The 11,428-nt window shown below is 37.3% G+C and overlaps 1 protein-coding gene across 2 annotated transcripts in view; it reads right to left on the bottom strand.

Moving 5' to 3' along the window:
• Positions 1–301: 301 nt before the first annotated feature.
• Positions 302–11,428, bottom strand: part of osbpl2b (oxysterol binding protein-like 2b) — a 30,244-nt gene continuing 19,117 nt past the window's right edge. For both annotated transcript variants that reach the window (XM_053643214.1, XM_053643215.1), the window contains 5 exons: positions 10,013–10,139; positions 8,499–8,624; positions 8,279–8,402; positions 7,978–8,068; positions 302–3,723 (listed from right to left, as the gene is read on the bottom strand). In XM_053643214.1, the coding sequence (XP_053499189.1) occupies positions 3,621–3,723; positions 7,978–8,068; positions 8,279–8,402; positions 8,499–8,624; positions 10,013–10,139 (571 nt within the window). In that variant the 3' untranslated portion in view covers positions 302–3,620. The remainder of the gene's footprint in view (positions 3,724–7,977; positions 8,069–8,278; positions 8,403–8,498; positions 8,625–10,012; positions 10,140–11,428) is intronic.

Below are 11,428 nucleotides of genomic sequence, written 5' to 3'. Positions count from 1 at the left end.
CTCTTGTCAGCCAAGAACAGCAATCAGATTCCTGGTTGTTAGGCTGTTAGCTCACATTTTCCCCCATTCTAATGTTCGATGTGAACATGAACTGAAACTCTTGACCTGTATCTGTATAATTCTACGCATTGCGCCTCTGTCACATGATTGGCTGATTGGATAATTGTACAAATGAACAGGAACAGTTGTTCATGTCATAAATATTAGTACCCTTTACTGTATAAAGGAATGTATAAGCATTTCTTAGTTACCTTTTGGATAATAACTGGACATGTGGCAAGATAGCTCAATGAATCAGGGACACGTTTCCTTCACATATTTTATTTTAAAACAATTATAGGCTTGAACTAAAATACGTCAACAGAGTTCAACCCACCAGAGTGGCATCCTTTCTTTTTTTTTTTTTTAATGGTAATTAAATTAAAAAAAATTAATCCCCAATGGAAAATAAAATGTTTTAATTTCTCACCAAGAAAGCATTTAAATACTATAAAAATAAATCATTGCACAAAATAATATGCTGTGTTCATGATTAGTTCAGATGTGAAACATTTGTGATAAATGATGCCTTTATACACAGAAATATGCTGTACAGTGATGTGTAATGGGAAAACACAGACGTTACAAAATGAATCCACACAAAGCCGAATAAAATCTGTAATAGTTTTATATTGCTAGTTTTCATATTCTCGACTGTACATTTAAATGGAGGAGCAACTAATTTAATGGAGGCAATCAAGTAGTGTAATGCACTGTACATGTGTAAATCATACAGCATGTGAAAATCTGTTAATCACAGAGGAAAAGAAATTTGGTTAAGCACACAGACACAAAACAAAAACAAAACAAGCATCTTTTTAAAGAAATCTTAAAACACCCATGACACTGATTGAGAAATAATAAAAATGTCAAGTATCAGTGATTCAAACTCAGGCACTGAAGGGGAAAAAAAAAAGTTTGGTATTTAAAATAAAATACATGAAATTCTAGCATCACTGTGCCTCGAAAACGTCAACACGACAATTATCTTCTGCACATATCATAACTAGAGTTTCAGCGATTAAGGGAAAAGAAAATGCGATTTTACGAAGGGAGATGATCATCAACATGAGGGCACGGAGAAGGAACTAATATTAGCCAATAACATATTTTGCTGCACCTTCACAATCCCATAAACTGTCTATAGACATTTTTCTCCAATAAGACTAAATTACAGACATTTTATCTAGCTTCAGCACAAATACAGTTACAAGAAAATATACGGGGATTTGAAACATTGAGTTGCATAGATTGTGACTGCTCTCACAAGAGGTGTGCAAGTTGACCCAAGTTAAGGAATAGTGACAATGAATACAATACAATGCATGGAATTTAAATGAGATGCACTCTGAATTGATGTACATAACAGGGCAGTCTGGATACTGCAAGAAATATGTCGTATTATAGAATAGTGCTGAGGAACTCTGACCGCTATATGCTAACAAAACACAATGCTATTAAGGCATGACACTGAATGCATGGTTTTTTTTTTTCAATTAGAATCTTGCCAGAGCATCACAACACAAATGCTCACGTCACATGATGCTCAGAGGCAAAGCTCTCAGCAATCATTAAAAATACATTTTATCATTGCATTTTTTTTTTAAACGCAAACTTATGTGAATAAGTGCTATAGTTTCGACTTGAAACATCCCCCCCCCAACCCCCACCATAAGAACTAAAAACCATCAGTGACATTATACTGTACCTACATGTGAAGACTTCATATAAACTGAACAATAGCACAGGTGCATCTCAAAAAATTTTTAATATTGTGTATAAGTTAATTTTTTCCACCTGTATTTTAATTAAAGAAAATGGAACTTTCATATATTCTAGATTCATTACACATAAAGTGAAATATTTCAAGCCTTTTTTTTTTTTGTTTGCTTTAATCTTGATATGGCTTACAGCTCATGGGAATCAAAAACCCAGTATCTCAAAATATCAGAATAAAGGATTTATAATACAGAAATGTGGACCTTCTGAAAAGTATGTTAATTTATGCACTCAATACTTGATCGGGGCTTCTTTTGCATGAATTACTGCATCATTGTGGCGTGGCATGGAGGAAATCAGCCTGTGGCACTGCTGAGGTGTTATGGAAGCCCAGGTTGCTTTGGTAGCGGCCTTCAGCTCGTCTGTATCGTTGGATCTGGTGTCTCTCAGAGATTCTCTATGGGGTTCAGGTCAGGAGAGTTGTCTGGCCAATCAAGCACAGTAATACCATGGTCAGCAAACCAGTTACTAGTAGTTTTGGCACTGTGGGCAGTCCAAGTCCTGCTAGAAAAGGAAATCAGCATCTCCATAAAGCTCGTCAACAGATAGAAGCATGAAGTGCTCTAAAATCTCCTGGTAGACGCTGCATTGACTCCCGACTTGAGAAAACACAGTGGACCAACACCACAAGATAACATGGCACCCCAAATCATCACTGACTGTGGAAACGTCACACTGGTCTTAAAGCAACTTGGATTCTGTGCCTCTCCACTCTTCCTCCAGACTCTGGGACTTTGATTTCCAAATGAAATGCAAAATTTACTTTCATCTGAAAAGATGACTTTGGACCACCGAGCAACGGTTCAGTTCTTGTTCTTCTTAGCTCAGGTAAGAAGCTTCTGACATTGTCTCTGGTTCAGGAGTGGCTTGACACTAGGAATGCAACACTGTGACATTTCTGTATTATTCTTTATTCTAATATTTTTAAATACTGGATTTTTGTGATTAAGATTAAAACAAAAAAGGCTTGAAATATTTCACTTTATATGTAATGAATCCAGAATATATGAAAAGTTCCACTTTTTCAACTAAATTACGGGAGGGAAAAAAAAAAGACCTTTTCCATGATATTCAATTTTTTTTTTTTTTTAGATGCACCTGTATATGCATGTGCACACACACACACAAACACTACTCCATTATTATTATTATTATCATCATCATTATCATCTAATTCATTTAGACTACTTTAACAGTGGTAGTTGGTCAGGTAAGTATGCAGCATATCAGTGCTCTCAAATGTCAAAACCGTTCATCTCTGTTGTTTCATGCACACTTGAGTATGGACTATGACCATGAGAAAGTTGGATCCGTGTTACAGTATGTGATGATTATGTAGATTGAGCTGTAGGTTTGGTCATGAAGCAATAAAGGGTACAGAGATGTAATGAGAATATTAAGAGTTCTAAGGCAGAGAATAAGGCAATTCTCTGATGATCAGTCCATCTTCTTTTCTTCTGCACTTTCCTCATGTTTCAATGAAAATTATCAGTGCTCTCACAGTAAAAGCCCACCTAACTGAAAAAAAAAGAAAATCCGAGTGCTGTGATCACGCCCTCCCCTTTCACCCGTCAGAAATATAGAACTTACTCGAATGAGTACTCAATACCCTGATTTCAATACAGACCAAGTTACAGACGTTTCGATAAATGTGGTGAGCAGTGTGTGATGTATATACTTGGTTGAATGATGGAAAACCAGCTAATGCTGCTGCTGCATCAGTTCCAAATGAACATATTATATGTGATCTGATGTGATTCTGCAGTGGTGGGAACGGAAAGGAAGTGAGTGCTGGTCCCTCATTAGTAGATATCAGGACAGTCTGTGTATTTCCGATCAAAATAACCTCCAGTGTAGAGCCAGTCCGGTGATCCTGTGTGTGGGTTTGTTCCCAGCTCAAACCACCTGCAAGAGACAGAAGCAGAAATGACAGCACATTTTAAAAACCTTCTCCAGTCAATGTGTTAAGAAAACTTCGTATCTGATTAATTTGTGCTTTCAGAGACGGTACTTTTGTCCACGGGGAAGAATTTGTGGCTACCAACACTATCAGTTTCCATCTGCTAATGCATAGATACCACAGGGTTTTCCCTACCATAGAAATCCTTAGGCGCAGCACCTACGTCTTTTTGTGGAGTGCATTCAATGCGCGGACAAAATAAATAAATAAAATAAAATAAAATAAAAAAATAGAGAGGTGACTTGATCTCAAATGGAAAGGCAAGCTGGCAACAGGAATGAGCGATCAGTGTTTGACGTGCGTTTGTGTGATTGGTGTGGGACAGATACTCATCACCCAGCTAATCAAACAGCTGATGGGATATTTCTCTGTACCGTCACCTTGGGATGGTTACAACCATCGACTCGGATAAGCAAGATGCAAACCATCGATAAGGTAAACCTCAATAAGGAATAAATGAAGTAGAAACTTTTTTTTTTGTTAGAGTAATTCTTGTGGATGCGATAGCAGAGATAGCATAGCAAAAGATACAACTAATGTTATAATACAACTAAAGAAATCACAAACCTTGCATTAGGTATTCATGTACTGAATTAAGTTACATTAGGCAAGGAAGCTAGTTAGCGGACATTAGATAAATATACCTTGACTGAACTAACATTAGTATTTAACGTGGCTTGGTAGTTATAGTTAGGTTGTGTTCACACGCAACATCTTTTTCTGATGAAGACCGCTGGTCAAAGTGTTTAAGAAAAAAACAAAACAAAAAAAAAAAAACAACAACAAAAAAATACAACACTAGGATTATTAAGTAAAACAGGTACTGACCGCTTCAAAAAAGGTTGAAACATCATTTAAAGGTGATGCATATTTTATTTTCATGGGTCAACGTACTGTGCAAAAGTTTTAGGCAGACTATTTTGGGACAGTATGGAATATGCGGGTGCTTGAAAGTGAACCCTTTAGAAGTTTTTTGCATAAATATGACCTAAAACAATCGGATTTTCCTAGAAGTCCTAAAAGTAGACAATGAGAATTACAAATGAGAAAAATATTATACTTGGTCATTCGTTTATTGAGGAAAATTAACCAATATTACATACAGTGCCCTCCACTAATATTGGCACCCTTGGTAAATATGAGCAAAGGCGGCTCTGAAAATTTGTCTTTATTGTTCATCCTTTTGATCTTTTGTTAAAAATTCACAAAAATACTCTGCCCTCATGTACATCAAACAATTGCAAACACACCACAGGTTTAACAAAAAATAAAATTTGTTAAATATAGGTGTGCAACAATTATTGGCACCCCTATGAATTCATGAGAAAAATATATTTGACGTATAATCCCATTGATATTGTTCTACTTTTTTTTTTTAGTACACCTGGGTGACTAGGAACAGGAAATTGCTCAACCAAAACTTTGTTTCACAGGGGTATAAATATGAGGTAACACACAGGCCAAATTCCCTTGGTCATTCATAACAATGGGTAAGACCAAGGAATATAGCTGTGATGTGCAGCAAAAGGTTGTTGAGCTTCACAAAATGGGAAATGGCTATAGGAAAATAGCACAAGCACTGAAAATGCCCATTTCCACCATCAAAGCAATAATTAAGAAGTTCCAGTCAACTGGAAATGTTATGAATCAACCTGGAATTGGACGTGTGTCTATATTGTCTCAACGCACTGTGAAGAGGATGATTCGAGTGGACAAAAAATCTCCAAGGATCACAGCTGGAGAATTCTAGAAGTTATTGGGGTCAGTAAGTCTCCAAAACTACAAACCGTCACCTACATCACCACAAGTTGTTTGGAAGGGTTTCAAGAAAAAAGCCTCAACTCTCATCCAAAAACAATCTCAAGCCTCTTCAGGTTGCCAGACACTACTGGAACTTCAAATGGGATCGGGTTCTATGGTCAGATGAAACCAAAATAGAGCCTTTTGGCAATAAAAACACCAGAGGTGGTGTTTTTCTGCCAGAGGACCTGGACATTTGTTTAGGATTCATGACATCATGGACTCAAATCAACAGTTATTAAATGAAAACCTGACTGCCTCTGGCTGAAAGCTTAAAATGGGCCGTGGTTGGATCTTCCAGCAGGACAATGATCCAACACATACATCAAGATTAACACAAAAATAGTTTACTGACCACAAAATCAAGGTCCTGCCATAGCCATCCCAGTCCCCTGACTTGAAACCCATAGAAAACCTGTGGGGTGAACTGAAGAGGGGAGTCCACCAGCGTGGACCTCAAAATATGACGGATCTAGAGAGATTCTGTAGGGAGGAATGGTCTCAGATCCCTTGCCATGTATTCTCCAACTTCATCAGGCAATATAGGAGAAGACTCAGCGCTGTTATCTTGGCAAAGGGAGGCAGCACAAAGTATTTACTGAAAGGGTGCCAATAATTGTTACACACCTATATTTAAGATATAGATTTTTTTTTTAAATAAACCTGTATTGTAGGAATAGTTTACAAAACCATCTCTAAAGAGTTTGGACTCCATCAATCCATATTTAGACAGATTGTATACAAATGGAAGAAATTCCAAGTCCATTGTTACCCTCCTCAGGACGTTGACCAACAAAGATCCCTCCAAGAGCAAGACATGTAATAGTGTGTGAGGTCACAAAGGAACCCAGGGTAAATTCTAAGCAACTAAAGGCCTCTCTCACATTGGCTAATGTTAATATTCATGAGTCCACCATCAGGAGAACACTGAACAACAATGGTGTGTATGGCAAGGTTGCAAGGAGAAAACCACTGCTCTCCTTAAAGAACATTGCTGCCGGTCTGCAGTTTGCTAAAGATTACATGGACAAACCAGAAGGTTTATGGAAACATGTTTTGAAACCAAAATTAATTTTTTGCTTTAAATGAGAAGCATTATGTTTGGAGAAAGGATAACACTGCATTCCAGCACAAGAACCTTATGCCATCTGTGACACATGGTGGTGCTAGTATCCTGGTTTGGGCCTGTTTTGCTGCATCTGGGCCAGGATGACATGTCATCATTGATGTAACAATGAATTCTGAATTATACCAGCGAATTCTAAAGGAAAATATCATTACATCTGTCCATGATCTGAATCTCTAGAGAAAGTGTGTCATGCAGCAAGTCAATGACCCTAAGCACAAGTTGTTCCACCAAAGAATGGATAAAGAAGATTAAAGTTAATGTTTTGGAATGGCCAAGTCAAAAGTCCTGATCTTAATCTAAAAGAAATGTTGTGGAAGGACCTGAAGCAAGCAGTTCATGTGAGGAAATTCACCAACATCCCAGAGTTGAAGCTGTTCTGTACTGAGGAATGGGCTAAAATTCCACCAAGCTGATGTGCAGAACTGATCAACAGTTACTGGAAACGTTTAGTTGCAGTTATTGCTGCACCAGATACTGAAAGCAAAGGTTCATATACTTAAGCCACCCATATAAATTTAATATTGGATAATTTTCCTCAATAAGTAAATGACAGAGTATAATAATTTGTCTCATTTGTTTAATTGATTTTTCTTTATCTACTTTTAGGACTTGTGGGAAAATCTGATGATGTTTAGGTCATATTTATCCAGCTATATAGAAAATTCTAAAGGGTTCACAAACTTCGAAGCGCCGCTGTAGATACAGCCAAAAGATCAGATCAACTCTATCTTGCATGATGTTGGTTAAAGCAACATTACTGTGATATAAAATCAAACTGCTTCAAAATGGTCCAGGAAATCAAATACATGGATTTCTAAATTCAAGGAACTTTTAATAAAATGTCCAAGTAAAACATTTTTTAAAAGCAAAATAGTCAGCATTGTATTTCAGATATTATAATGTTAATTAAGGCCTTCTTTTCTGCAAAACTGATTTGATGTTTCTTCATACTTTAAATGGCCTGCTGTTACTTATGTAAGAGCTCTGATTCTTCAGATTCTTCAGTCCCACATACCAAGCTGCATATGATCAAATGTTAAGTGAAAAAGGAATAATACAAAATTATAAAAAGTCCATGATGACAAGCATAGTGATAAAATTTTCTTTGAAAATACTTATTTCACTAGCATCTGAACGCAAATTTTACAGATCTCTTAACAGAACAACTAAATGTCTCTCTGTCCTGGTGGTGTTTGGAGAAAAGAACCTGAAAAAGCTATGCATTCAATGCATGAAGAATTTGTATTGTATTGGTGTGCTCAGTGCTTACCTAGTAGACCATTCCTCATTTTCCTTTGCCCTGTCTTTACGAGCTGCTCTCTGCTTCTCCTCCAGCCTCTCCTTCTCCCTGCTGGCTTCATCTACACACACACACAATTTATGATAATTTATGACAATCCTCTTTATGCAAAGAAGTATTTGTTGATTTTTTTTTTTAGTTTGAGAATAGCACCAGAAGAATGCCATTCATTAGACTCCAGAGATTTTTATATATATATATATATATATATATATATATATATATATATATATATATAAATAAAAATAAAAGTAAAAAAAACCTTCATTACCCATGTCTCCATTCTCCATGGCTCGTATGTCAGGTCGTAGGCGGCAGTCTGTCCGGGGTAAAACACCCTCCATGCCAGACTCCAATTCATTCAGGGTGATGGCAAAATTAGTAAAGTTATACATCTGCCAAGAGACACAAGGGGCATGGGCAATCAGTATGATGAGTTAGGATGAGTTATAGATCCAGATGTTCTGTGTGATGCGAGTATGTATGCATACCTCTGGTGAGTGAGGTGGTCTAGGACACACTCTCCAGAGTAGAGTGCTACCAGGGATCACAGCTACAGTCTCCTGTACCTCCGGCATGTCATCTGCATCATCATTTTCTGCAACATCTGCATCTTCCTGCAAACATGCCCACATACACACACACAAATATTCTGTCATCTTACTTTTATCACACAAGCAAATTAACTGCAAGTGTTTCAGCCAATTAACATTTGAACTGGCCGTAACTCGCTTTCCACTTGTATATCATTAGTGTGGTATAACTCGCCAAAAAGGCCTGTCTGCCACTCACACAAATAGGTATGGGCGATATTGACTTAAAACTATATCACGAGATTTTCTGGTATTTACTGTGATAACGATATCAGTGACAATATAAATATAATACCGTGCACCACTGTTTTTGGCTCCAAGTGATAGCTGCATGCAGTCTTGAGAGCCTCAGAAACACAAACATTGATCTAAAAGTAAAACTGATTTTCTGTAACCGAACCAGTTCCAGATTGTAGTGGCAGCTCCTCGTTTAGCGATAAACTCCTCCTCTGCTTCACGTCCGCCTTCCGCCGCACTTGTTTTCGCGCTGCACATGACCTGCGAACGGGTCGCAGACCATCACGCACAGAAATACGTAATCGACTAGGCTTTACCGTTATTATCGCGTAAGACTAATTCGTATTGTGGGGAGAATTTCTACCGGTATAATCGCAAACGATAAGATATCGCCCATCCCTACACATCTTTAAAAAAGACTGCACAAAATTTCCACCCACAGTTTCCCCGTTTGTCAATTTATTGTAAATTGGAGTGCGGTAATTAAACATCAGCAATGGGTGAATGTTTGATTTGCAGTTCGCATCATCAATATCATAAATTAGAATAGCAAATATTAAATAGAGTAGAATAAGTAACAATAAATTGCAAATAACACAAAATGGCAATTGTGTACGCAAGAACCTCATACTAAAATATAGATAATGGGGTTTGATTTAGTGTCAGCTAATGTGTAAATGTGAATTTGAATGCTTAGACAGTCTCTAGAGTTTACATTTGGTCAGCGGCAGTTCTGCAGACAGAAACACATTGCTAATGAAAGAGGTCAGAGGAGAATGGCCATACTGGTTCGAGCTGACAGTAAGACTCATCGGAAACTCAAATAACCACTGATTACAACTGTGGTGAGCAGAAAAGCATCTCAGAACGCACACCATATCGAACCTTGAGGTAAACTGGCTACGACAGCAGAAAACAAACAGGTTCCACTCGCGTCAGCCAAGAACCAGAATCTGAGGCTTGAGAGGACACAAGCTCACCAAAACTGGGCGTTTGAAGACTGGAAAAATATCTTCAATTGTCCAGTTTTGGCATTTCACCTGTATCTGCAAGATTTGCACTGTGGGCGTATAAGCCGAACCAGGGAAAATAAACGTTAAAATCTACATGGATGTACTGTATGTTTAATTAGAGAACATGGATTTTGGAAATGCAGCAAAAGGATGCTTTCTCACCGGCTTTTGTTTCTTGGTGTCTGCTGCTCCTTTTTTATCATTTTTGCGATGAGAATCGTATGCCTGTGGGTCTACACTCCATATGCATTCCGTCCATTTTCCATAGATCACGCATCGCTTCTTCTTACTGCGACACAGAGACAGACATGAGAAAAGAGCATCCAGTGAGACAAACAGGCTAGCAACGAATCCTAGCAGTGGTGATAGTTTTATTAAACATGAAAATGCTGTGGCATCAACTTACATGAACACACTGTAGTGTGTGTGATTTTGGCACACTAGTGCAGTGTAATTCACAGGATTACTGGTCATGAAATTAAAAGAACCTATTCAAGAATTCTGTCTTTACAAATGACTCCAGCACGCATGCAAATTCAAATCCTCACTTGGAAGTGTATTCGAATACATTTCTGGCAAGTAACCAGAAAAACTAGTTAACAAATAAATGTGCTTGAGGTGAATTCTTTCTTAAAGTTACAAATTAGTCACTGTAGACCTATGCATTGTAACCGTTTTGGTTACAAGCGCACACACAAACACATACACACCCAGAGATAAGTGAAAAATCTCAATGACTCATGCTGTTATATGCACAATGAGAAGTGACAGTGGAAACTTTTCTCTCATTTCTAATTTTAAAAAGGTATAAGACATTTTGGGGAGCAAGCTTATTCTGACCCAGAACCACATTTTAGGTTTTATATATTGCTATACAGAGGAACATGTACAGTGATGCCAACATGATCTTTGTATGCCAAATATTAGAGAATACATATCATTTAAAGCGAGACACACAAAGAGTAGTAAGAAATTAGGCAACCAGATTAAACCAGAGACTTCATTTGATCAGAAGCCAATAAAACCAACCCACAACCCCCCCTCCCAAAAAAACACTGCTTTCTAAACAAATCAGCTAAGTGCAACTTCTAATTCAGTGTCGCGTTTAATTCTACTTGAAATTTTAAGTACAGAGATGGAAAATGCTCGATTCTGATTGTTCAAAACGTGTTGATTAATATTCTAACAGCTATAGCAATAGTTCAGGCTGCAAAGTTTATATTAATCCACTAGTTAGGACATGTTATCTTTTCTATAATACAGTAGTAAGTCAGAGGTAAAGTGGTGTATTTTCTGATATGGGAAAGTGTTCAGGATGGAGTGCTTTCTGGTTTCTTGGTAACATAAGTTGCTTTTTTTCTTATTAATTTCAATAGAGAGAAAAAACAGAAGGTGCTCAGGGAACAGCTGTTTATAGCTGCTATAAACATATGTGATGACTGAAACTAACTTGTGTTGCGGATGCTCCACAACACTAAACATAATTATAAACAAATAAAATGTATACTTTAATTAGTGAAAAATTGGCAGTGTTGGCAAATTGCTGAGATATAACAGGAATTAAACACTCTGAGATTC

This window comes from Ictalurus furcatus, chromosome 15, assembly GCF_023375685.1.
Source record: "Ictalurus furcatus strain D&B chromosome 15, Billie_1.0, whole genome shotgun sequence".
Classification (NCBI taxonomy): Eukaryota; Metazoa; Chordata; class Actinopteri; order Siluriformes; family Ictaluridae; genus Ictalurus; species Ictalurus furcatus.
The sequence above is the reverse complement of the archived record's forward strand: the minus strand, read 5'-3'. Positions and strand labels throughout refer to the sequence as shown.